Here is a 26,758-nt window from a genome sequence, read left to right as displayed (position 1 = left end):
GATAGGAGTGAGTCCAGCTGTGCTGGCCTTTACTTGAAAGGTCTCCTACCAGACCCAGTTGTCTGTGCTGTCTGGGGGGATCTATCAGATACGTGCCAGCGAATATTGATCTGTAATCCAGCAGAGCCTTCAGGGGAGTTGGGGAAAATTAATGGTATTTGCAAAATGGATAATTGGATATGATTTAGTATTATGTTGTTCCATAGCAATTGATTGAAGCCTCATTATAAAGGCACTAAACAGCTTCGTTGTTAAAAAAAAACCAAGAGTACACCCAGCAGGTGTAGTGTCTGTCATCACCATATATCAGGAACTCCATTCGGTATTCCCTGTTAAAAAGCAAACATCAATAAGGCGCTGGAAAAAGTGAATTACTGTTCTCTTCTGCGATAGTACGCTCACCCCAAGCAGATACCAAGTTACAGCAACAGCCTGAGCTATTGCTGTGTAACCTACAAGAGGGCTGTGGGCCATGTCATTTCTCTTTTTTTAGATACATGACAAAAGTAAATATTATTAAGTATTAGATTATTTTGACAATTCCCCATGCTAGAAACTAAGATGCATTTGCACCTATATTAATTTACCATAATCTCTATGTTAGTCTTTTTCTGTCTTGGGTAGAAATGTCCAAGAGCTTTGGCATCAGTGGTCTTTCATTAGAGTCCCTCTTGTGAGCAAACTCAGAGGAAATTTGGAAAAGTTCCTTCTGCTGAATGAGTTCTACCTCAATAGTGGGGGGAGAATTTGACGAAGCTATATACTTCTCTCAGAGCTTTGTTGAATAAAAACTGTATAAATACACTGATTTCATTTGGCACAAATGACACATTTGACTGTACATTTCAATGTGCATGTGACAAATAAAAGTACTAATGTACATCATCATCCTTTACAATTGAAATGTAGCCTCAAGCATTGAACTCGGCTGAACCATTTACAGCTGTTTCATGTTAAGGCCAGTGTTGGGGATATTCAATGCTGTGTTTATTCCACATGCAGCCACTCAGAAAATGAAGAAGTTCATGCCTACAGGTAGCAAGACATTGGCAACATTCAGGCATGGTCTAATATTGTTAAATGGCGAGTATCATTCACTTACAAAAATGCCAGATATGACCAATACAGTATAAAGGAGAGTTTAACTACCTACCCTCAATATACAGTATCATAACTATCACTGAGTTCCACAACATGAGAATCACTATTTGACAAAAACTGAAATGGACTAATCAGGTACATAAGTTTTCCTACATGAACAGTAAAGGCTGGGTACCCTGTCTTGAATAACTAACTTCCTGAATACAACCCCTCCAAAACCTTTCCTCCCTATGTAAGACTGTGATCAGGTGTGTGACAGAATAATCTCCATTTGTCTGGAGTCCAAGTGCAGTTCCAATAATTTTCAAGAAGCTTGATCCCCTCTATGGTAAAGTAGCTGGTTTGATTAGTACCCTAGCCCTCACCCTAAACATTCATTTCCATCATCACTGGCACATAGTGCCTACAGTGCTTGCAACATATATGATGCACTATGGTTATGCATCCATGCTATTCTGATAAAAACTCAAACCAGCCACTGCAACACGGACAAGAGCTTGAGGTGCGGGGGATCACCATCACCTGCAGGGTACCCTCCAATTCACAACCAGCAGGATTTGTTTTCCTTCATTTTCATAGCATCTGAAACCTGAAATTCCTTCAGTGATTCAAGGAGGTGACTCACCACCATCTTCTCAGGCATATAGGAATGGGCAATAAATGCAAGCCTTTATCCACTTCTCCCGATATCAAGGGCCATCCAGTCTACCACCTAGATCAGTGCCTCTCATAAAGCTGTAAAACACAATCTGCTGGAAGAACTCAATGTGTTAGTCAGGATCAGTGGGAAGAAAGGGATTGTTGCAACACACACAAAATGCTGGAGGAACTCAGCAGGCCAGACAGCACCCGTGGGAAAAAAAAGTAAACAGTCAACTTTTCAGGCCGAGACCTTTCATCAGGACAGAAACCTCAACTGTTTACTCTTTTGCATAGATGCTGCCTGGCCTGCCACGTTCCTCCTGCATTTCATGTGTGTTGCTTACATTTCCAGCATCTGCAGATTTTCTTATGTTTTTGAAAAGGAGCATTGACATTTTCAGTGAAAATCCTGCATTAGAAAGAGACTTGCTCCAGATACCAGCGTCTGCAGTCTCTTGTGTCTCCACAACGTGTGGGTGAAATCACAAGGGCTATCCTGTGCTTTTTAAATCACATTTTTGTATCTAGGTTTCACTGAGAATATAAAATAATACCTTGTGAATGTGTGTACTTGAATGCTTTTGACTCAATGGTTAGAAAAGTTAATCCATCAGATGCAGGAAAGGTTCAAACTTAATGCAGTTAAACATTTCTCAAGTATCTGTTTTGAAGAATATTGTTTGAGTTACCCTCTTTCATAATTATACAGAATTGCTGCAACCTCAAACCATTCTCCAAAAGGACGGGTTGCCTGCAGTTCTGAATATTAAAAGGGGATGGTATTTATCTCATACTGGAAATCCTGGATTGACACAAGCTCTCCAAATCTCCTTACAATGAAACAATCGCCTGGCTCCTCCTTGCCATCATGCTTCCAATCCAAGCAGGAAGCAATTTAATTATATATAGCACCCTCACTTACAAATCCAAGGTTTAATTAAATATTTTGTACTTGAAGCATGCTGTCAAATAAGTTATCAAACTGGAGTCATTTAGTCTTACGTACATATATGCACTAGTGCAAATATACTTTTTAAAAAATCGTCAGTGCACATATGCTCATAAGTATAGGTAGATTTTATCTAAAGCTGTTCTGTGTGTGTTCAATCTTCAATCATGAGAGGGAAAGGTCAGAGTATTATCATTCAACCAGCAAGTGGGAGTGGGAGGGCCAGTGAAATACAGTATTTGTCTCTGTGAATTAAAATATCAAATTGGAATTGCTTGTATTCCTGTACTGCATAAATATGATTTTCTTTTAATAGCAAGTTGACTGTAGATCCCAGTCTTTGTATATAGCTATGTCCTACACTCAGTGACCACATTATTAGGTGCACCTGCACACCTGCTTATTAATGCAAACAAATATCTAATTAGTCAATCAGGTGGCAGCAATTCAATGCATTAAAGCATGTAGTTATAGTCAAGAGGTTCAGTTGTTGTTCAAACCAAACTTCAGAATTGGGGAGAAATGTGATATTAGTGATTTTGACTGTAGAATGATAGTTGGTGCTAGACGGGGTGGTTGGGGTATCTAATCGTCTGGGATTTTCACACATAGCAGTCTCTAGAGCTTACAGAGAATGGTGCAAATAACAAAAATAAAACATCCAATTCTGTGGGCTAAAATGCCTTGTTAATGAGAGGGGTCAAAGGAGAATGGACAGCCTGGTTCAAGCTGACAAGAAGGCAACAGTAACTCAAGTAAACACGTGTTATAACTATGGTGTGCCGAAGAACACACACAATACGTCAAACCTTAACGTGGATGGCCTACGGCTGCGGAAGACCATGAACATACACTAAGTGGCCATTTTATTAGGTACCAACGATACCTAAGAAACTGGCTACTGAATGTAAATGCTTCATGTGCCTGTTCAAAAATTTCCTCTTCAACAAAAGTGTTAATCTATTTATTTTTACATCATAGTTTTCTTTGTATAGCATTGGCCCAGATTTAGTTGAAATTTGCCAGCAATTCCTCAACTGCTGGCATTTATCCAGGTCTATTTCTAAATGTATCTTTTGGAATTAAGCATCCACTGTCCTTTCATATGTTCTGAGGTAACTAAAGAGGTGAATGTGGGAACCACAGACACTTCCACAAATGGGGTTAACTAGGCAGGTGCATGATCCACATCTTCTACCAATAAGAGAGGGTTACTGATTGCTCCTAATGTGTGACTAATAACTTCGCCGTCTGAGTTCAAATGCTGCTTTTCCAATTTGGACAGATGGTTAGGGCGGCACGGAAGCCCAGTGCGGAGAGCCTCTGTCTTACACTTTCTGGCATCTGTCTGAACCGGGGGCACTGCCTGTGTTGAATAAGCACGTACTCACTGTGGAAACAGAGAAGCTCTGCTTTCCTCTTATCGTGAAGACGTGTGGTTAAAAATGTTAGTTGTTAAATGTAGGTTAATTAGCTTATATAAATTACCCATATTGTGAATAATAGAATCTAGAGGGATTTGGAGAGAAAGAGGGACAACTAAAAAGTGAAATTAGAGTAAGATGAATGCAAATGGATGGTGCAGACTTGATGGGCTAACGAGCCCACTTTCAATGAGTAGTTGTATATGGAGTCAAGACTCCCCAGGAGTCAGAGGAGATATTACCCATTTTCAAGGAAAGTCGTAATAGATCCTCCATTCTTTTTCTCTATTTGTTTGATAATCTCCTCCCACAGTAGAACTCTGAACAGAACACTCCTTTCAGGAGCCTGATACAAACCAGATGGCCTGTCCAGTATAGCTGACTGAGAGTAACTAGGCACACAGTGCAGGAGGTGCTGGCTTTGGAAAAGACACTGACATTGATTTATAGAGTCATACACCACAAAAAGAGGCCCTTCAGACCACCACATCCATGCTCATCCACGTCCACAATGCCCTTCTCATTAGTTAATACAAATGGGAAGTATTCAGTTGAGTCCTTACTGGTTATATGCATAATGTGCCAATTTGGTCCCTAACGTGTTCTACACCTTACCCGATTATCCCTTTGTCCTCAATATACATAGAACATGCTTTGAAATTTGAATCTTTCTCTTTATACCTCTTACTGGTTGTCTCATATACCACCGGCAAAGTGTTTGTCCCTTTTGTTCCCCTAATCTACCTAGTTAGAACAGTCAACTTTGTAGTGAGTGAGGATGACACTAGGTCAATGCTACGGCAATGACACAGCTTTTCTTCATTGACATTGGTTTTGTGGTAGCCTGCTGGTTAATATCACGGTTTGAGAAGCAAGCATGAAATGGAGACAAGTTCCTGAGCGGACCCCAATTTGAGGGGGCTGTTCCACAGTCGTTCCCTACTGATGGAGTCAAAAGCATGAGTGAGGCACAAGAAGGAGGCCATGTAGAGTCATTGGCTATGTTCCAAGTAAAAGAGGAACTTCTGTACCTTTCTGCTCTGTAGCAAGAAAGGATGAGAAAACTGTTAGGACTTCACATCACACTGCCTTACCTCACATCATCTTTCACCTACATTGGATAGCATCTTGAACCAAGATGGACCTTGTGTGGAATCTGTGAGCCCACTCATTTCACAAAGTTTAAGTGTCTGGAATTATTATCAAATTAAAAATCAGTAACTTTTTCTTGATGTCTGCAGTATTGAACCATTTTGTTGGTGTTTGAACATTTATAAGTGTGTTCAAATTCATTTAATTAGTTTTATTCTTCAAATGTTTAATTATTGTGAGGAACATTCTCACATGTTGAAAACTCCTGCCAACTTTGACAGTGAAGCTGAGGACATGGATTTATTAACAATCAAAGGTTTTGTGGTTCTTGTGCCCTTATGGTAGTCAAACCAATATGACAAGGTGTCCACTAAAACTAAATTTTTTATTAATACTCAGACCTAATATATTAATTTAGTTGGAAGTATATAGGTATTCAATCAAACCTTATAACTCTTATAGACCTTGCATTTAACTCACTTTCATAGCTGCCAACTAAATACAAAGTTCCTGACCAAGACTTAGACAACACCATATGTGAGATGAACTAGCCATGCTTGTTTCAATGGAACATAGTCTGCACTAAGTCAAGTGACTTCTTTTTGTGAAAGTAGTTCTCAGTGCATTGTTGTTTATGTACATTGCTACATGATGGTTCTTCATTTATTTGGTTTTGCATCAAATACTTCAGAATGCTGGGGCTTCATAACCCATATCTCAGCCAATGAGACACAGGGGTATGTGGAACTGCATGCTCCTAGTAGTTTTCTGACGTAGGCTTCAGGATCAAGTTTTTTTCACGTAGGCAGTTCATTGCTGAACTTAGGCATCTAATGCCAATGGCAAAGGACCTAGTATGGGAAGGCCAATGCCTTTGACTGGAAAAACCTACAAACCGTAGTGGATACAGCCCCCTCCATTACAGGGAAAGCACGGCCCATCACTGAGCACATCTACAAGGAATGCCATCGCAGGAAAGTAGCTTTCATCAAAGACCGCCTTCAATAACTGATGCCATCAAGAAAGAGATACAGGAGCCTCACGACTGACACCACTAGGTTCAGGGACAGTTATTACCCCTTTCCCTCAGGCTCTTGAACCGGAGGAGATAACTTCATTCAACTTCATTCACCCCAACGCCGAACTGTACCCACAAACTATGGTCTTACTTTCAAGGACTCTTTATCTTATGTTCTCAATATTTATTTATTTATCTATCTATCTATCTATCTATCTATCTATCTATCTATCTATCTATCTATCTATCTATCTATCTATCTATCTACCTATCTATTTTTTTTGTCTTTGAAAAATTTGTTATTTTTTGCACCTTCATTGTTCATCTCGTATGCATTTTTTATAGTCTTTATTGTATTTCTTTGTATTTAATGTGAATGGCCACAAGAAAATGAATCTTAAGGTGACATACATATTTAGGATTCCAGCCTATTCTGGGATTGGCCAACAGGAACAGACATAGTTTCCTAAGGGTTTTTTCAGAACTGTTTGGGCTCTCTTGTACTCATCACTGCCTGCATATATTCCCAGTTAACATATGTGTATTTAAACCCTGCTTCCTATACCTTACTCTGCTCAGTCTTAAAGTGTCATCTTGTAAGTAGTAAGAGCCTCTAGTATTTTTTGAGTTGATTGTGTTTTTTGGTGTCTGCTTACTGCCTGCCATTTCTGGATCTTATTTGTGTACCAAGATCTTGGATTACTGCATTTTGAGTTGGACTGGCTGCCTGTTTTCCTCCCCCCATCTTGGCTAAAAGAGTAAAACTTGCTTGGAACCTACACATCTACTCCTGCCTTCATTCTGGTCTCTGCAATTGGGTTCTCACAAACCTCAGTAATGGAAGTGGACTTTTAAACCAGTGATCTGAGTTCGATTCCTGATTGGGGTACTTCTCTTATATATGTACTTTGAAAATAAATTTACTTTACTTTTACTACTTCTAGATGTTTCGGAGTTCTTTCACTCAGTGCATTGAAATGACACTGTCTTGTTGTCAGTGTCTTAGACATGAGACTTTGAGCACCAGTAAAAACCTGGCACTCCTTACTAAGAATAATCAGACTGTGGGATTGCTACTTTGGAACTCTGTTTCTCATCTCATGAACATCTGATTTCAATCTGTGCCTCACAGTTCAATTGCCACAGATGTTCTTTGAAAATAACTGATGATTCACCATTTTGTCCTCAATCAAGACTGAAGAGCATTCAACTCTCAAAGTATTCTCAAAGAACTTCACAAATGTTAACTTGAATTCATATTGAAAACATCAACTTGACGCTGTTCTGGAATGATTGTTTTTAACTCCCTCCTCTCACCTATTGCTCATCTTCATGTCAAGTCAGCATCTTTTCCCATGCACTTTGGTGGAAGAAATAAAAGGGTTGACTATTTTCTAAATGGAGAGGAAATTCAAAAATTTGAGGTGCAAAGGTGCTTGGGAGTCCTTGTGCAAGATTCCCTAAAGGTTAATTCATAGGTTTTGTCAGTGGTGAGGAAGGCAAATGCAATGTTAACATTCATTTCAAGAGGACTAGAATATAAAAGCAAGGATGTGATGTTAAGGCTTTATAAAACACTGATGAGGCCTCATTTGAGCAGTTTTGGTCCCTTATCTAAGAAAGGATATACTGACATTGGAGAGGGTTCAAAGGAGGTTCATGAAAATTATTCCAGGATTGAATGGCTTGTCATATGAAGAGCGTTTGATGGCTCTGGATCTGTGTTCACTGGAATTCAGAAGAATGAGGGATGACCTAATTGAAACAATGAATATTGAAAGGCCTTGACAGAGTGGATGTGGAGAAGATGTTTCCTATGGTGGGAGTGTCTATGACCAGAGGACACAGCCTCAGAATAGCGAATGTCCTTTTAGAACTGGGATGAGGAGGAATTTCTTTAGTCAAAGAGTGGTGAATCTGTGTACTTCATTCCCACAGGTAGCTTTGGTGGCCAAGTGATTGCGGATATTTAAGTCTGATAGATTCTTGATTGGTCTGGATATGAAGGGATTCAGGGAGAAGGCAGGAGATTGGAGCTGAGAGGGAATTGGATCAGCCATGATGAAATGGCGGAGCAGACTCAATGGGTCAAATGGCCCAGTTCTGCTCCTGTATCTTATGGTCTTAAGGTTAAGGTTCAGCTGTTAGCCAAGTGGCTGTAGTTGTCGTAGCATTTCCTAGCCAGGTTGGTTCTTGGCTGCCGAAATGCCCTTACTTACAAAATACTATTTACAGACCTCCCACCAGGAGAACATTCAGTCCATCAAGTCTGTACTAGCTCTATATAAGAACAATACAACCATCCTATTCCTCTGATCTCTCTCAAAAGTCCTGCTCATCCTGTTTTGCTTCTATCCTTATCCAGTCATTCTTGAATGCTAGACTTGAATCTGCAATTACTACAAAACCTTAACTGTTGCAACCCAGACTATTCACTAAGGAAGTCGGCTCATCTGTCCATTCTAAGCTCACTGGCTGTTTATACTGTCATTTATGGGAACCATTGCTCTCTATCTGTATTTTACATGATTTTAAATACGTATTATTTTCCTTCGTAACTTTTTTATCCTTTGGAGGATAACCTCCTTTTTCTCCAGTTCATCCTCGTAAATATCTTCTGCATCCTCTCAAAAATCTTCTCTGCTGAGCTAAAGTGTGGCATCTGAAAATGGTTACAATACAGCAATAATTTTACTAAAGTTCACCATGACTCTCCCCTCTTGCATCCTATCTTATAAAACCAAGAATCCTCTGTGCATTTTAGTCACTTTCTTAACCTGTTTTGCCACCTTCAACCAACTCTCCACATCAGAACTGGAATCTGAATTAGAATCACGTATGCATTGAAATCTGTTAAGGCAATGGTGCAGTGCAAGACATAAAAAACCATTGCACTTGCAATAAAAATAAAATAAATAAATATTGCAAAGCGGAATAGTGAGGCAGTATTCACGGCTTTATGGATCATTAAGAAATCTGATAGCAGAGGGGAAGAAGCTGACCCTAAAATGTTGAGTGTGGATTTTTAGGCATCTGTGCCTTCTCAGTAATGACTCACATGGTGAGGGTCCTTAATGATGGAGGTGATCTCCTTGAGGCAGTGCCTTTTGAATATGTCCGCAATGGTGAAAAGGATTATGCCCATGGTGGAGCAGGTTGAATCCACAACCCTCTGCAGTTGTGCCTCCATACCAAGCAGCAATGCCACCAGTCAGAACATTCTCCACTGTACATCCATAAACATTTGCTAGCCTTTGGCGACATACCAAAACTCCTCAAACTCCAAATGAAATATAGTGCCTTCATTGTGATTGAATCAGTATGTTGGCCCAAAGATAGATCCTCTGAGATGTAAATGCCAAGGAACCTGAAGCTCTTCACTTCCTCCACTGCTGACCCCTCAATGAAGACTGGTGTCTGTTCTCCTGACTTCCACTTCCTGAAGTCCAGAGTTAATCCCTTGATCTTGCTGTTGCAGAGTGTAAGATTGTTATTGCAAAACCACCCAACTACTGTAAGCCTCATTGTTGCCATCTGGGATTCAGCCAACAATGGTATCATCGGCAAGTTTGAAGATGGAGTTTGAGCTATGCCTAGCCGCACAGTCACAAGTGTAGAGTAGAGCAGTAGGCTAAGCACATATCATTCAGGTGTATGTGTGCTGATGTACCTCAGGTACACTCATGTGCCACCTAGCTTGTATTTTGCAAGGACCCAACATAACACAGGTTCTCACTGACTGGTTCCAATTTTGCAGAAAGCTACCATATATTCCTCTTTACAGATGCATTGAAGATATATCTGGGAGAAAAACTCATCTCAGAAGAGTAGTGTGTTGTGTTATACTTAGCAAAATTTAGACCAATGTCTTCATTCTTCATCGTCCTTTATTATTAAAGAAAGATAAAGAAGTATCAAGAGTTTCAGCAAGAAAGAAAATGTAATTGTTCATATTTGTTTAATTATAATTATCATTTTGACTACTGTTTGTCCCTGACATACTGACGCAATTATAAAGAAGATACTGTTACGGATTCAGCAACAATAAATATATAAGTGAAGCAGGGGTTTTTATAACAAATAAAACATTTACTAAACACTGAAAAACAAACCCCCCCAAAAGTAAACAAACCACTAATGTAACCAGAAATCAGCTGCTGTGCGGCAGCTTAAACAGTTCTTAAAGCGATGTTGCAAAAACAGTACTTCAAAGTAGTTCTACAAAAGTTCAAAATGCTTACAGTCCATTAAAGGAGAGACTTTTTAGATGATTTAAATTCTCTTTCATGTCATGTTGTTGCGGGTCCCAGTCGAACTATACTTTTCCCACGGAGAATTTATGAAGATGAAAATGAAAAGGCTTAGAGGCACTGACCTTTCCTTGACAAAACTGTTCCCAATCCTTTCTGCTATTTTGTAGGGATTGACATGGGGACAGCCAACGAATTCCTTCCGAATGAGGATCAAACAAGGTCGAATCTGTTTCACCGTCGAAATCGACTTTCCTCAATCTTTTAGCTCCCGAACTCCGATCTTCACTCTCCACTGATTTTTTAACTGGCAGTATTATAAAGAAACTGCTGGCAATGACCTTTTAAACTTTAGGCATTAGATAAAACTCCATCTTTCAACCAAACTGCTTCATAATATTGGACCACACAGTGGCATGGAGTCAAAATGGCAAATCCAGCCACGAACTGCCCCTCCTCACAGGGAGGGGTCCTCCTTTTATACCCTGTAAAAAAAACCTGTCACATGACCTCTACTGGTGGGAAAATGATGTCACTCCACCATCACAAGACCACTACCTTCAGTCCAGTATAGCTTCAACACCACTGTCACGTGACAAGTATGTAACAATACAATAGTGGCTATATTTAATAAGGATTTTGGGGAGAATTGGAATTGTAGGGGAACATAATTGGTGGAAGTGGACATAATTCAAAACCACCGACATTGAGTTGTGGTTTCACTGTAAGAGTCTGGTATGACATGATGACGTAATTACGTAAAGGTTTTTTATTACTGCAATTTGAGTTTAGTTTTTTGATGTTCAATAAATGAGTTACTATAACCTTCTGAAACATAAACTGCCTCTGTCGTTTTATTTGTGCAAAGCTGCATGCTCGAGGATGATTTCAGAGTTATCGAACATGTGGGCCAATGTAGTCACTTTGAAACTGACAGAGTTTTGGGAGCAAAATGTCATCACTGGGTATGTCCAAGTGGAGGTTCAATTTACGCTTCGAGAAGTCTCCGCTGGCAACACCAAATATTACTATGCAGCACTCAGCAACTCCATGGCTACAAGAGTGGTGAAACTGGTTGAACACCCACCTGAATGCCATAAATACCAGTCGCTGTAAACTCATCTTTTACAGGCTTTTGGAGTACCACAATAAGCATGATCAGCAAGGATGCCCACACCTGTGAAACAGATGATGCTGGGCCTGTGCTTTTCCCACCCTGGCTTTAGTGGGAATGCTAGGAAGTGCTGGCTACCTTGCAACTTCAACAGTACCAGTGCATAAGGACACCAGAGGTCTGTGACCATCATAGGTTCCAGCTACCAGATCATCTGCTGTTCCTTACGGACACCCTTTTGGGGCAACCATCTTGTGAAACATAGGTACATCATCTCTAGATGAGAAGACAGAGTGACAAAACCTCACTGGAGGCTACCTACGGTAGCAAGATCTAGACTTGTGGGACACAATGGGTGACACTGTGCTTCAGTGGGCGATGTGACACAAGGGACTTCATCCTGGTTAAAGTGGCTAGACCTCTGCTCAGTGCAGATTTCCTGTGTGCTTGGTGTTCGATCTTAAGAACCTCTGGCTCATGGATATCAAGGATTCTGGGCCATTAACCTACTCCCCAGTAAGTACTCTGTCAAGTGCATGCACCATGACCTGTGAGTTTTCTCAACCGCTGGGTGAATGCCCAAACCTCACCAAGCCCACATTCTCCACTACTGTCGTAACACATGGCCTCACAGAAACTAATTGCACTAAAGTTTGTGTGGCATGGCCTTTGAAAGGACAGGATTGGACTGCAGCCTACGTGGAGTGCTACGGGCAAAAATTAACCTTTGGGTTCAGGTGCCATTGGCACCTTTTTGAGGTCCCTGAGTGACAGTTTGACAATGTCAATGCGGACCTTGTTGGCCCTCTTCCCTACCTCCCCCTGTGGTTTCTCATACCTCCTTACCATGGTGGACTGTACCACCAAATGGCCAGAGAACGACCCCCTAGCGTCAACAATGGCTGCAGACATTACTCAGGCATTCATCAGCACTTGAGTTTCTCAGTTTGGCACACCCTCTGATATTTCCTTTGACTGCGGACTTCTACTCATATCAAACCTCTGGCTTGTGATGGTCCAGAACCTCAGCATTAGGCTACAATACACCACGGCGTATCACCTCCAGTCCAATGGTCAATGTGTGCAGCTTCATTGCTCCTTAAAGGTTGTTCTGAGGGCTTCCCTGACTCTTACGTGATAGCATGATAGTCACCATGGGTCCTGCTGCTGCTCAGAACAGCTCCAAGAGAGGACAGGTAGTCGTCCATGGCAGAGTCGTTATATGGGCAGCCATTACGAGTGCCAGGTGATTTCATTTCTGACGCCACAACTGCCTGGCCGATCTCTCAACAGCGTTCCACCCTCCTCAGTAAATACAACTTATTCCTACCTCCCATCATGGCGTACAGCACTCTTGGGTTCCTGTTGACCTACATTCCTCCTCGTCTGTTTTTATCCACCATGATGCACATGAACATCCCCTTAGGCCCTCTTATGATGGCCCGTTCTGCATTTTGGAATGGGGACAAAAGTCATATCCTGGGTAAGAAGGGTAAACCCGAACGCATTTTGAAGATTGTCTTAAACCGGCCCACTGAGATTGAAGATTGCGCCACTACGCCCCTGCCATGACGACATGACTACGAGTGTGTCAACACACCACTGGACAAGCCAGTCTGACATTGAGTTGAAGTTTCACTCTAAAGGAGCTGGTATGATGTAATTCTGTAAAGGTTTTTTAAAACTATACTTTAAGTTCAGCTTATTGGTGTTCAATAAATGAGTTGCGACAGCTTTTCTGAAACATAAAATGCCTCTGCAAAAACCTACAGTGTGACACCAAAGACTCTCGCAAATTTCTACAGATGTACCATGGACAGCACTCTAACTGGCTGCAACATCATCTGGTAAAGAGCAGCCACTGCACAGGATCAGAAATTTGTAGGTTCAGCCAGCTCCATCATAAGCATTAGCCTTTCAAACATCAAGTACTCCTTCAAAAGGCGATGCCTTAAAATGGCAGCTTCCATCATTACGGTCCTTATCACCCAAGACATGACTCCTCTTATTCTGATCGCCAAGATGAGGTACAGGAGCCTGAAGACACACCCTCAATGCTTTAGGAACAGCTTCTTCCCCTCAGCCATGAGATTTCTGAATGGACAATAAACTGACGTTCCTACCTCAATATTTTATTTGCTCTTTTTTGCACTACTTATTTAGTTGACTTTAAAAATATATTTCTTATTGTAATTTTCAGTTCTTTTATGTATTGTTTTGTACTGCTGCTGTAAAACAACAAATTTCATGACATGCCAGTGATGTTAAATCTGATTCCAATACTGATTGTAAACCATAAATTTGAGGGTAACAGCATTCTATTGCAGTGTTGTACATGTTGGTAATTATAGAATGCATATTTAAGCTCAATTGAATAAATTAAATAAATTAAAACTGTCCCTGTTATTCGCCTTCAGGTAGTTGACAAAAATTAGATGTCTGTTTTAATTTTACAATAAGAGGGGAATTGTATCTCCTTTTATTTTGTTAAAACATTGTAGAACTGGAGTTAAAGAACATAGAACAGTAATGCATAGGAACAGACCCTTTGGCCCACGATATTGCTTTCAACTAATTAAACTATTAATTAGATGCATAACTAAACTAATTCTTTCAGTCAACACAAAATCCTGCAGCTGTAGTTGCATGATGTGGGAGCTGGTGGACCCCATTGTGGTTCCTGGTGACCACATCTGCAGCAAGTGTTGGATGCTCAAGGAACTCAGGCTCAAAGGTGATGACCTGGAATCTGAGCTTCAAACATTGTGGCACATCAGGGAGGGGGAGAGTTATCTGGATTCTCTGTTTCAGGAGGCAGTCACACCCATTAGATTAGCTGCCTCAAATTTGGTCTGTGGTCAAGGACAAGAGGGTGTGACTGTGAGAGAGGCGGACAGTGGGATCCAAGAGACAGTGCTGGAGGAGCCCCAGCCCTTGAGCTTGTCAACAGGTCTGAGATTCTTGCTCCCTGCCTGGATGGGAGTGGGGGCTGTAGGAAGGGTGGGCAACCTAACTGTGGCACTGTAGTTCAGGGAGCCATTCAGGAGGGGAGAGAAGAGAAGTGTTGTGGTAATTGGGGTTAGTATAGTCAGAGAACTAGACAGAGTTCTCTGTCGCAAGGATAGAGTGTCCCGAAGGCTCTGTTGCCTGCCTGATATCCAGGCTTGGGACACCTTATCTGACCTACAGAGGAACTTGCAGTGGGAGGGGAACAATCCAGTTGTCGCAGTCTATGTGGGTACCAATGACATCGGTAGAACAAAGAAGGAGGTTCTGCTGAGGGAATTTGAGCAGCTAGGGACTAAATGAAAAAGCAAAACCAAAAAGTGATAATCTCTGGATTACTACCTGAGCCACATGCAAATTGGCATAGGGTCAAGAACAGTAGAGAATTAAATGCATGGCTCAAAAATTGGTGAGGGAGAAGTGGGTTTGAATTCATGGGAAATTGGCAAGAGTATTGGGAAAGGAGGGAGCTATACCAATGAGACAGGCTCCACCTGAATTGTGATGGGACCTGGATCCTAGTGAACTGCATACTACGGCTGTGGATAAGGCTTTAAACCAAATAGTAGGGTGGTGGGTTCGACAGATGGGAGATGTATGGATCAAGTAAAAAAGAAAAGTGTGGATAAAGATAAAGAAAAGCAAAAGATAAAAAAAGAAAAGTGAGAGTGGAGTAAAGAAATGTCAAGTACAAAAGAGAAAAAGATTAGAAGGTTTTAAAAGCACAATGAGTGTAAGGGAACTTTATGTCAATGCCCGTAGTATTCGAAATAAGGTCAGTAAATTTGTGCCACAACTCAGTCCAAAGGTGTATGATTTAGTGGCCATTACAGAAACATGGTTGCAAGGTGGAGAGGATTGGGAATTAAATTCCCAAAGATATCAGGTAATAAAGAAGGATAGGCAGGAAGGTAAGGGTGGTGGGATAGCGCTCTTAATTAAAAATGAGATCAGATGATAGAGAGAGATGATTTAATACCTAAGGAGCAGAATGCTGAATCCATTTGGGTAGAGATTAGGAATAGTATAGGGAAAAAAATCTCTGGTGAGAGTTGTCTATCGGCCACTGAACAATAACATTACAGTGGTACAGGCAATAAACAGAGAAATATCTGAGGCATGTAAGAATTGGGACTTTAACTTGCACATAGATTGGGTGAATCAAGTTGGTTGGGCAGTCTTGAGGAGGACTTCATAGAATGCATCCATGATAGCTTTCTTGAACAGCATGTCACAGAACCTACAAGGGAACGTGCCATCTTAAATCTGGTCCTATGCAATGAGACAGGTAAAATTAGTGATCTTGTAGTTAGGGATCCTTTTGGAAAGAGTGATCACAATATGATTGAGTTTCTCATACAAACGGAGGGTGAAATAGTTCAATCAAAAACCAGTAAATTCTGTCTAAACAATGGAGACTACAATGGGATGAGGGAGGATTTGGCTAGTGTCGACTGGGAACACGGGCTATATGGTGGGACAATTGAGGAACAGTGGAAGACCTTCAAAGAGATTTTTCATGGTACTCAATGAAAATATATTCCAGTTAAAAGCAAAGATAGTAAGAGTGGAGAGAGGCAGCCTGGGATAGCTAAGAAAATAGAAGAAGACTTCAAACTAAAAGCTTGTGCATACAAAGTTACCAAGAGTAGTGGGAAACTGGAAGATTGGGAAAACTTTAAAAGCAACAAAGAACCACTAAACAAGCAATAAAGAAATTGAAGATAGATTATAAAAATAAACTAGCACAAAATATAAAAATTGGTAGTAGAAGTTTTTACAATTATATAAACCAAAAAGGGTGGCTAAAGTGAATCTAAGTCCCTTGGAGGACGAGAAGGGGGAATTGATACTGGGTAATGAAGAAATGGCAGAGGCTTTGAATGACTATTTTGTGTCAGTCTTCATGACAGAGGACACATCTAACATGCCAAAGAGAGATAGTATGGATGCATTGGGAGGCGAGAACCTTGATACAATAGCTATCACTAACGAGGTAGTGCTGAGCTAACTTGTGGGCCTGAAGATAGATAAATCCCCTGGTCCTGATAGAATGCATCCCAGGGTACTGAACGAAATGGGAGAAGTTATAGTAGAGGCTTTGGAGATGATTTTCCAAAATTCTCTGGACTCTGGGCAGGTCCTAGCAGATCAGATGATGATGAATGTCATGCCACTGTTAAGAAAGCAGGTAGGCAAAAAGGCTGGTAACTATAGGCCAGTTAGTTTAACATCTGTAGATGGGAAAATGCTTGAAGCTATAATTAAAGTAGAGATAGCGAGGCATCTGTAAAGAAATGGATCCATCAGGCAGACACAGCATGGATTCAGCAAAGGCAGGTCCTGTTTGACCAACTTACTGGAATTCTTTGAGGATATAATGAATGTAGTGGATAGAGGGGAACAGATGTACATTACTTATTTGGATTTCCAGAGGGCTTTTGATAAGGTGCCACATAAATGACTTATCCTGAAGATAAGGATGCATAGAGGTGGGGGGTGATTTATTAGCATGGATAGAGGATTGGTTAACCAATAGAAAGCAGAGAGTTGGTGTTACTCTGGTTGGCAATCAGTGGTGAGCGTTGTGCCACAGGGGTTGGTGCTGGGCCCACAACTGTTCACAATATATATTAACAATACGGAAGAGGGAACTGACTGTAGTATATCTAAGTTTGCTGATGACACTAAAATGAGTGGAATAGCAAATTGTGCAGAAGATATGGAAAGTCTGCAGAGAGATATAGATAGGTTAAGTGACTGGGCAAGGGGGTCTGGTAGATGCAATACAATGTTGATAAATGCAATATCATCCACTTTGGAAGTAAAAAATGGAAGAACCATTATTTAAATGGTAAGAATTTGCAGCATGCTGCTATGCAGAAGTACTTGGGTTTGATTGTGCATGCATCACTAAAGGTTGGTTTACATGTGCAGCAGGCTATCAAAAAGGCAAAAAAATCCATTGCTAGAGGGATTTAAGAGCAGGGAGGTTATGCGGCAACTGTACAGGGTACTGGTGAGGCTGCACCTGGAGTACTGCGTGCAGTTCTGGTCTCCTTACTTACTGGCTTTGGAGGAGATGCAGTGGAGGTTCACCAGGCTGACTCCAGAGATGAGGTGGTTAGACTATGAGGAGAGACAGAGTTGCCTGGGACTGTATTCGCTGGAATTCAAAAGAATGAGAGGAGATCTTACGGAAATATATAAAATTATGAAAGGGATAGATGAGATAGAGGCAGTAAAGTTGTTTCCACTGATAGGTGAGACTAGGACATAGCCTCAAGGTTCGGGGGAGTAAATTTAGGACCAAGTTAAGTAGGAACTGCTTCTCCCAGAGTGGTGAATCTGTGGAGTTCTCTGTCCAGTGAGTCTACCACAGTAAGTATACTTAAGACATGGTCAGATAGGTTTTTTCATAGTAGGGGAATTAAGGGCTATGGGGAAAAGGAAGGTAGGTGGAGATGAGTCCATGGCCAGATCAGCCATGACCTTATTGAATGGCAGAGCAGGCTTGACAGGCCAGATGGCCTATTTCTGTTCTTATATCTATGTCCCTACACTCTCTGTACATCCACATGCCTATCCAAGAGCATCTTAAATGCCTCTATGATGTTTGTCTCCACTACCCCAGCAGCACATTCTATATCACTCATTGTGTAACTTGCTCTGCACATCTCTTTTGAACTTGTCACCTTTCACCTTAAAGTGCATGCCCTGGGATAAATATGCTGACTCTCCACTTGATTGATGTCTTTCATTATTTTACAAACTTCTCAGCTTTTGCTGCTTCAGAGAAAACAAGTGTCTCCTGTTTGCTCTCCAAGGCCTCCACATCCTTCCAATATTGGATACCAAAAACTGAGCATATTTTCCCCCCGTATAAATACTATATCATAGGGACTTTATGAGTCAGAGATTCATGCATCCACATGACCTTAGGATCTTTAGGATCCTGAGGCAATTTTAAGAGCTTGTAGGTTGGAGCAACCACTTGAGGAATCTGAGAGACAACTGCATAGTGTATGTACAGGGAATGAAAAATTATATCCTTTGTTCAGTAAATGATGTTTTACCTAGTGAATGCAGTGAAAAGTTTAAAATTTGATGACACTTTAGTGTTGACCACCATCTACCGAAACTATTTGTGTTTGATGCAAGCAACCATTGCATAAGCTTGAACAAGCTAAAATATGTTCCAAGGATACTCAGTCATCAGCAGCCCAAACTTCCTCTTAATCAGCATTTATACAAAAATAATAAAACTCAGTTTGTTCATTCATTGAATATCCAGCAAAACCTGCAGCTGCTGGAAATCTAAATTTTAACTAGAAAAGCTGCAAATACTCAAACCCTTTAACATAAAATCTAACTTAATTTTCCTTCCCAGAGATGCAGCCTGGCCTATTGACTATTACAAGCATTTCCTTTCTTTGTTTTTTGCTGTTAGTATAGTGCTGCCTAACCAAGATTTACTTGGATCACTGCTTTTAAAAACAATGATTTGAAGAGAGCAAGAAAGCTGCCTTTAGGTTATTTCTCTTACCATTTCAAATAATATTTACTTGCAAGTTTCGGTACTAATCCCTGTTAGCCAACTTTTCTACCTTAAGAATTTAATTTCATCTTAAATATGCCTGGAAGTGAAAAGTTGCTCCAATACTAGTGAAGTTACTGGATTGTCATATGAAGTTAATCTGATGACTTGTAAAGTCATGAGAAGGAAGCCTACTGCCTCTATCTTGTCTGGCCAATATATGATGATTGTTAGCTCTGATCTGCTAGAAATGTCTCCTATTAGACTCAGCTGTATCAAGCTAATGTAAACAGCACCTTTGCACCCAGAACAGTGGATGAAAACTAAATAAAAAGGCTGTCAGGTGTAACATTGAGTTTCTAAAATTAATGGTTAAATGAAGCCATGAGAAGCAATGGTATACTACAGCTGAAATCTTTATTTCCTGAGAGGAGATGGATGATCACTCAAAGTTCCTATTTATATTTATTCACCTTAATGGAAAGCATTTGGCTGAAGCAATCACCCATGTGTCCGTAAACCAGCCTGAATCAGGCAAAGACATTTGGCAGAATGGCTCATCCCCAAAACACAAAAGCAAGCAGTGGGACCTTGCCTCTCTGAGAACTTGCTGGCCTTTCAGCGTAAGGAGTTGTCTGTCAATAAATTTCTGCTGAAGGGCATGATACAAGGTACAGGAACAGTACCACACAAGAACTGATCCTTTGGTCTATAATGTTGTGGCAAATTAATTAAATTAATAACATTGTATTAATCTAATCCCTTCACTCCATCGTCCATATCACTCCATCAATATATGCTGAGGGATGCACTAAAGCTCAGTGTAGCTTCTGTAAAGACTATGGTCCTAGACACATCCACCATTAGAAACATTCTCCTTACATCCACTCTATCCAGACCTTTGGCCACCACGGTAGCATTGCAGTTAGTGTGATGCTATTACAACTTAGGTTATTCCAGAGTTCAGAGTTCAATTCTGGTTCCCTTTGGTAAGGAGTCTCTCTCACCCTCCCTGTGGAATGTGTGAGTTTTCACCTTCCTGTCAGCTTGAACCAGTCTGGACATTCTCCTCTGACCTCTCTCATAAACAAGATGTTTTGCCCTCAGAACTGTCTCTTATTGAATGTTTTTTTTGTTTCTCACACCATTTTCTGTGAACTCTAGAGAATGTTGTATGTGAAAATCCCAGGAGATCTGCAATTTCTGAGATACTGAAACCACACCATTTGGCACCAACAAGCATTCCGTAGTCAACGTCACTTAAATCACATTTTGCCCCATCTAATGTTTGTTCTGAAGAACATCTGAACCTCGTAATCACGTCCACATGCTCTTGCATTGAGTTGTTGTCATATGATTAGCTGATTAGATATTTGTATTAATAGGCAGGTGTACAAGTGTATCTAATAAAGGAGCCACTGTGTGTATGTGTTGTGTTTTATTTTTTCCAAAGCCTATTTCTAACAAGATTCTATTTAAAAATGCACAGATCCTATTTTAATGGGATATTAAATAAAAGCTGCAGCTGCTGAAAATCAGAAATAAAACCAGACAACGCTGTAAAGCAGGTGATGTCACCAGCCAACTCAGCAAAGCCAGGGCAGGGTACCTGAAGAGAAATGAAAAGTGTTTCTATTAGACTGATGTCCCTAATTTACTTCTGTGCTTCTTTTTTGATCTTTTTGAGGCTTCAAGAAAAAAAAATGAAATGTTTGTTTTAGTGTGGGAATCAAACTAGTTTTCCTGCCAACTGCATCTAATTTTCAGTCTGAGGAATGGCATGTATCCAAAATGTTTGTCAGTTTTTTTTCCCTGATATCTGCTGACTGACTGGGTGTATACTTAGAATATTTTGTTATTATTTCAGCTATCCAGCAATTAGAACTTCCCTGTTTTGTTTTTCCAGTGGGAGACATACAAGACAATCTTCGAAAGAGTGGTGTCCTGCAGTTTGGTAATCCTTCGTTAAAATGAGGAAAAACTGGTTTAGCAATCTGATATAAATGGTCTTCCCTGGTGGAATTGTTTGCCTATGAATAAAAATAAATCAATTACTGAAGAAAAGAGCCCAGTTGCACAGGTTACAGTGTAAACTAGCGATAGTTGTCAATTTAAACTTGTCTCACTTTGAGAACATTAAGAACGTGATGTGCCACTTTTCACACTGGTAATATATCACTTTACTTACCTATATTCCAGGTCAACTGGCAATTTTTCTCCCCTCCTCTCTTTCAGTTCAACTAGGTGGTCTTGACCCAAAATATCGACAGTTCAGTTGCTCCACAGGCACAGCCTGACCTGCTGACGTCTACAGCAGTTTGCTATTTGCTTAAGAAAGCACTAAATTGATTTTAAAAATAACAGGAAGGAAATCTGACATTAAGAAAATTATTTTTATGAACAATTTCATTAAGCTTTAAAATAAATAAGGAAAATCCAATTTGCCACAAGACGGAGTCCAATAACTATCATTTGCTTGTGATCCTGTGCTCAGGAAAGTGTCAATACGTCATGATCTGTGATGTAAAAGCTTTGGAAGGTGAGAACAGAAAGTGGACATTTCAGGATCTATGCTGCAACAAGTGTTGCATGATAAAATTTCTCACGATTTGTAAGTCAAATATCTACAAGCCTTGAAGCAGTTATATAAACTTTGAGAAGACTGAATTTGGGGAATAGTTAAAGAAAATAGAATAGTGGAACTTTTTCAGCTATATTTCATAAGTGGACAAGTGCAAGTCCCTTTAAAGGCATAATGTGAAACATTAAGGAAGAGTTGTACCAAGAATACATGGCACAAATGAATTTTTATTCTTTATGAACAATTAAAGCTGAAATGAAGATTAATTATGTCTTTTACAGATCTGGTTGAGAAACATGGATAGAGGTGCTCAGGGAGGAACAAAAGAGTGTGAGGTATCAGTTAAAAAAAAGTGCTTATGTGAAATGGTGAGGGGAAAAGAAAGGCTTTGACCCAAAGGTCAGCAAAACCGCTGGAGTGTAGTTCAAGAAGGAATGAAAACTATGAAAGGTCCATTAAACTGCACTTTTTGAGTTGTGGAGTCATAGAGCTGCACAGCCCAGGAACAGTCCATTTGGCCCATCAAGTCCTTGCCCACCTTTTTTGCTCAACTACATCTGTTCCATGTTAAACAATAAATTACTCATAAAAATTGAACTATAAGACTAATCTTATCACAATAATCTATGTGTTGCCATTATGGGTTCATGCCTCAACCTTTTTGTGGAAGTAATGACTGTCATGGAATACAATAGCCATTGTCTGCATTTGAATCCAAAAAGAGCTTTTGATAAAATCTCCACAAATGTAGAACCCTTCAAAAGTAAAAAAAAATGCAAACAGATTTTTGGATCAAAACTATAAGCACATATAACAGGATTTCTGTCATGATGTAGGAAGAATTACAAGATGCGATAGAGGTGGGAGATTCCAGCAAATGATGTTGGGACTATTCATAACCTGGATGAGGTCCTGAGAATAGTGAGGGTAGGAGCAATGCAGGTTGCTAACTCGTATCTTTAAAAACTTCAAAAACTTCATAGTTAGTTTGATGGACTGCCCTGATGATTTCAGTAATTTCTCAAAACAGAAAAATATAGCAATGTAGAGGGATTCAGGAAGATGCCAGTTATCAGTATTCTTTATTTGTTTATAGAAACTGGGTTTTGCTGATAAAGCCTGCATTTCTGCCTATTCCTAATTGCTGTTGAGAAGGGGTGTGTTAGGTAACTTCGTCAAGCACTGGAGCTTCTCCGATATTGCTACCCTAAAGGAGTTTCAAGATGTAGACTGAACGTTGATGAAATATCTACGATAAGGTGCCTTGTGGCCCGGAGGGGAACTTGCAGAGTTGACTGATAACTTGCCCCTCTTGTCCTTGTCTTTGTTGGTGATAGAGATTGTAGGTCTGGTGTGTCAAACCCTGACGGGAAACTAAGCTGCATTTCATAGATAATGCACTCAGCAGCCACTGTGAAATATCATCTAACAATGAAAAGAATATGGGCACTGTTGAAATATGAAATAAAATTAGAACCTACTGGGAACACTCTCCAGGTCAGGCAGCAACAAAAACAAAGTTAACATTTCAAGTTTGTCAGAACTGCAAAAGAAACAAAACAAACTATGAAATTCTGTTTGAAGGCAAGCTACACATTACTTTGTGTTTAAATAAAGAGATCTTTAGGCACTGATTGATATGAATTAGGTGGGTTAATGTCTCATCTCAGGATTATTTTGATTCATTCACTGCTCCCGGGTCATCAGATTATTGGCAGAGGTGGTTGTTCACAGCTAAAAAACAAAGTGGAGGAACTCAGCAAGTCAAACAACATCTGTGGGGCAGAGGAATTGCCAACATTTCAGGTCGAGACCCTGCATCAGCACTGATTGTTACAGGTTAAAACATAACTCATTAATTCTAAAAGAGTTCTAGCATTTCCAAAGTTCAGGCTATTTGAAACAACAAAGAAATCCAGAAGACCTTCACAATTTACATTGTTTGGATGGTGCCTGACTATTCCATTGTGCAAGAAAAAATAGTTCAACAGCAGTAATAAAATAAAATTACTTGCATGTTACAGCCGGATGTGCCAATGCCATCAATCACAGGTATTGTTGTTCCGGTTGGCTGAGATTATTGTTTTCTCCGTTGCTGTTTATTAAGAGGAGGTCAAAGGTTGGGCAACCATCACCCTCAGTCAACATCTGTATGCTCAGAGGCAGGTATTAAGCCCGAATGAGATGTTATTCTCGGCTGTCAGCACTCCTGAGTGGATCAACGTCACTGGGAGTGCAGTAAGTTCCTCCCACCTTGCCTCTTAATTTACATTGACAGGACTCCCGTTCTGTTCATATTTAAAGCTGGATCAAATAAACAGCTGAAACTGGTCAGCAGTACATTCTGTGAGAGGGTTCCGGCAGCTGCGAGACAGTCCATGTTCTGCACAGGAAGTAAGGAACTCAGAGAGGAGGTGTTGGGGAAACAAAACCAGCCACACATAGTTCTGGCTCATTGCAGTGGTGGATATACTTGTGTCCCGTATCTGAGACAGCTGTTTGTGCCAGAAGGAGCGAGACATTTGTGTCTAGTTTGGTATGCTTGATCGCCATCTAATGACCCCTGGCCCTGAACACCTTTTCTCTGAGGTAAGTATGTGGTTTGTTTTACTGTAGGCTGGAGGGTCAACAATAAGCCTAGTTCAGCATGACTTGTTGGATGAAGGTAACACTCAGTTCTGCTGATTAATGATTGACAGCATTTCTTTAAGTTCTGTATTAAATACATATTCTGACAATACCATGGGGAACAATAAATAATCCTCATAAATTGAAAGTAAACCCAAAGATAGACCCTTTTTTGGCTATCATTTTGCAAATAATTAGAGAATAATTACAGCCTTTTCCCAGTCAGATTGTAGTCAATGAAAAATATCTTTCAATTTTCTCTGTCTGACGAATATGTAGATGAAAGACCTTAAGGTCTTGTTCAATGCTAACTTCATATTAAAATATAGCTAGTGGGTTAAAATGTAGTGTTATATTATTGGTTTGATAATCCCAGCTGCACGGACCTTCCTTTGTTCCTGGAAATTGTCAAGAGCCATCTGAACATGAGGGATTCTGCTGAGGCTGGAGATCTGTACAAATTGCTAAAGCAACTCAGCAGGTCAGCTAGCTTATATGAATCCTAAAATTATGAGTTGAGATTGATGAATCTGAAAAAAAATATTTCACTAATGATGAACTTAAACAGGTTAATTTTCTCAAAGGTTGTGATTTTACTTGTTTTCATTCTGTTTATAACAATAAACTTAAATGATGTAAATCATGCTGAAAAATCATTATTTTCAGGAAATTGTTGTGCAACATCCGATGTTTGTAAAACTTTTGTCAGCCAGTTGGACAAGGAAGATAAAAGTTATATTTATTTATCTTAACAAAAAATTATTCCCAAAACTCATTAAAATGATATGGATCCACAAATGAATACAAAAATACAAAGCATGTGGCTTAAATGTAATTAATACCCTAATTTTTGGAATTAAAAATGAACTCTTTCACATGGGAAATCTCACTCTTGTCCTTGTTGCTATGCACTTTCAAGAAGACTTGTAATCTGAAATGCAGACAGGAATGATGGCCCCTTACTGGCAATGAGTGAGTAGGGGTGGGGAGTTGCAGTGGAGCACAAATAGCAGTGAGAACCTATCAGATCTTTGAGCAAGACCATGTTTAAAACATTTTTCCCTGTTTATTCTCTGGCAGTTAGCCCAACTGAGAGCTGGAGCTGGCTCACAGAGCAAAGAGAAGGACAAAGCAGATTGTGAAATCTCAAGAATAAGGAAAAGCTGCGAATAGATCAGAATAGGGGTGGGGATGAAAAAGATCAGAACAAAGGGGTGGAGATCACAAAAGCAAGGAGCAATATGGATAGGCTTTGCAGATGAGGTTGTGGATCCAAGAGTTTAGTGGATTATAAGTCCAATCACAAGGTCAGTGAGTAGGGTGGCAAGGGGAAAGTATTGGACAGACTAGAAGGGTAGTCAGCGAAGAGTTTTCAGAAGCATAGCACTTCCCAATGCAGGATGTGTTGGAGGACGTGTTGGAGGAACTCTGCTGAATGATAAATCATGAGCCCAATGATGAGGTTAACAGGTCTTCCAAGTTCATTCCCAAGAAATGTAATTGGAATAGAGATTGTGGGGTAGGGGGTCTGCTTGCTCTAGGGGTAACTCTGGTCTCCAATCAAGGTAGCCAGTCATGCACATGGAGTTCCACTCAGTGGGAATGTGAGGATTTCTGATCATAGAAACATAGAAAACCTAGAGCACAATACAGGCCCTTCAGCCTACAAAATTGAAAATGTCCCTACCTCAGAAATTACTAGGCTTACCTATAGCCCTCTATTTATCCAAGCTCCATGTACCTATCCAAAAGTCTCTTAAAAGACCCTATCGTATCTGCCTCCACTACCATTGTGGCAGCCCATTCCACACACTCACCACTCTCGGAGTAAATACTTACCCCTGACATCTCCTCTGTACCTACTCCCCAGCATCTTAAACCGGTGTCCTCTTGTGGAAACCATTTCAGCCCTGGGAAAAAGCCTTTGACTATCCACACGATCAATGCCTCTCATCATTTTATACGCCTCTATCAGGCCACCTCTCATCCTCCGTCGCCACAAGGAGAAAAGGCTGAGTTCACTCAACCTATTCTCATAGGCATTCTCCCCAATCCAGGCAACATCCTTGTAAATCTTCTCTGCACCCCTTCTATGGTTTCCACATCCCTTCTGTAGTGAGGCGACCAGAAGTGAGCGCAGTACTCCAAGTGGGGTCTGGCCAGGGTCCTATACAGCTGCAACATTACCTCTCGGCTCCTAAATTCAAATTCCACAATTGATGAAGGTCAATACACCGTACGCTTCTTAACCACAGAGTCAACCTGCACAGCTGCTTTGAGTGTCCTATGGACTTGGACCTCAAGATCCCCTCTGATCCTCCACACTGCCAAGAGTCTTACTATTAATACAATATTCTGCCATCATATTTGACCTACCAAAATGAACCCCTTCACAGTTATCTGCTTTGAACTCAAT

The 26,758-nt window shown here is 40.4% G+C and overlaps 1 protein-coding gene and 1 long non-coding RNA gene across 6 annotated transcripts in view; one reads left to right on the top strand and one right to left on the bottom strand.

Annotated features, from left to right (window-relative positions):
- LOC132395475 (uncharacterized) overlaps positions 1-3,213 on the bottom strand; it is a 29,409-nt gene extending 26,196 nt beyond the window's left edge. The window contains exon 1 of the long non-coding RNA XR_009512621.1: positions 1,727-3,213. This is a non-coding gene — a long non-coding RNA (uncharacterized LOC132395475). The remainder of the gene's footprint in view (positions 1-1,726) is intronic.
- Positions 1-26,758, top strand: part of LOC132395472 (voltage-dependent L-type calcium channel subunit beta-2-like) — a 324,563-nt gene that overhangs the window by 164,427 nt on the left and 133,378 nt on the right. Inside the window, exon 1 of one of the 5 annotated variants that reach the window (XM_059972145.1) lies at positions 23,756-23,952. The exons of 3 other annotated variants lie outside the window; for them this stretch is intronic. In XM_059972145.1, coding sequence (XP_059828128.1) covers positions 23,899-23,952 — 54 coding nt within the window. In that variant the 5' untranslated portion in view covers positions 23,756-23,898. Of the gene's footprint in view, positions 1-23,755; positions 23,953-24,006; positions 24,304-26,758 lie in introns of those variants that run through there. One more of the 5 variants, XM_059972146.1, reaches the window with a different exon arrangement.

Source organism: Hypanus sabinus, chromosome 6 (genome assembly GCF_030144855.1).
Source record: "Hypanus sabinus isolate sHypSab1 chromosome 6, sHypSab1.hap1, whole genome shotgun sequence".
In the NCBI taxonomy this organism is placed as follows: domain Eukaryota; kingdom Metazoa; phylum Chordata; class Chondrichthyes; order Myliobatiformes; family Dasyatidae; genus Hypanus; species Hypanus sabinus.
Note: the sequence above shows the minus strand (reverse complement) of the source record. Positions and strands in the feature narration are given on the sequence as shown.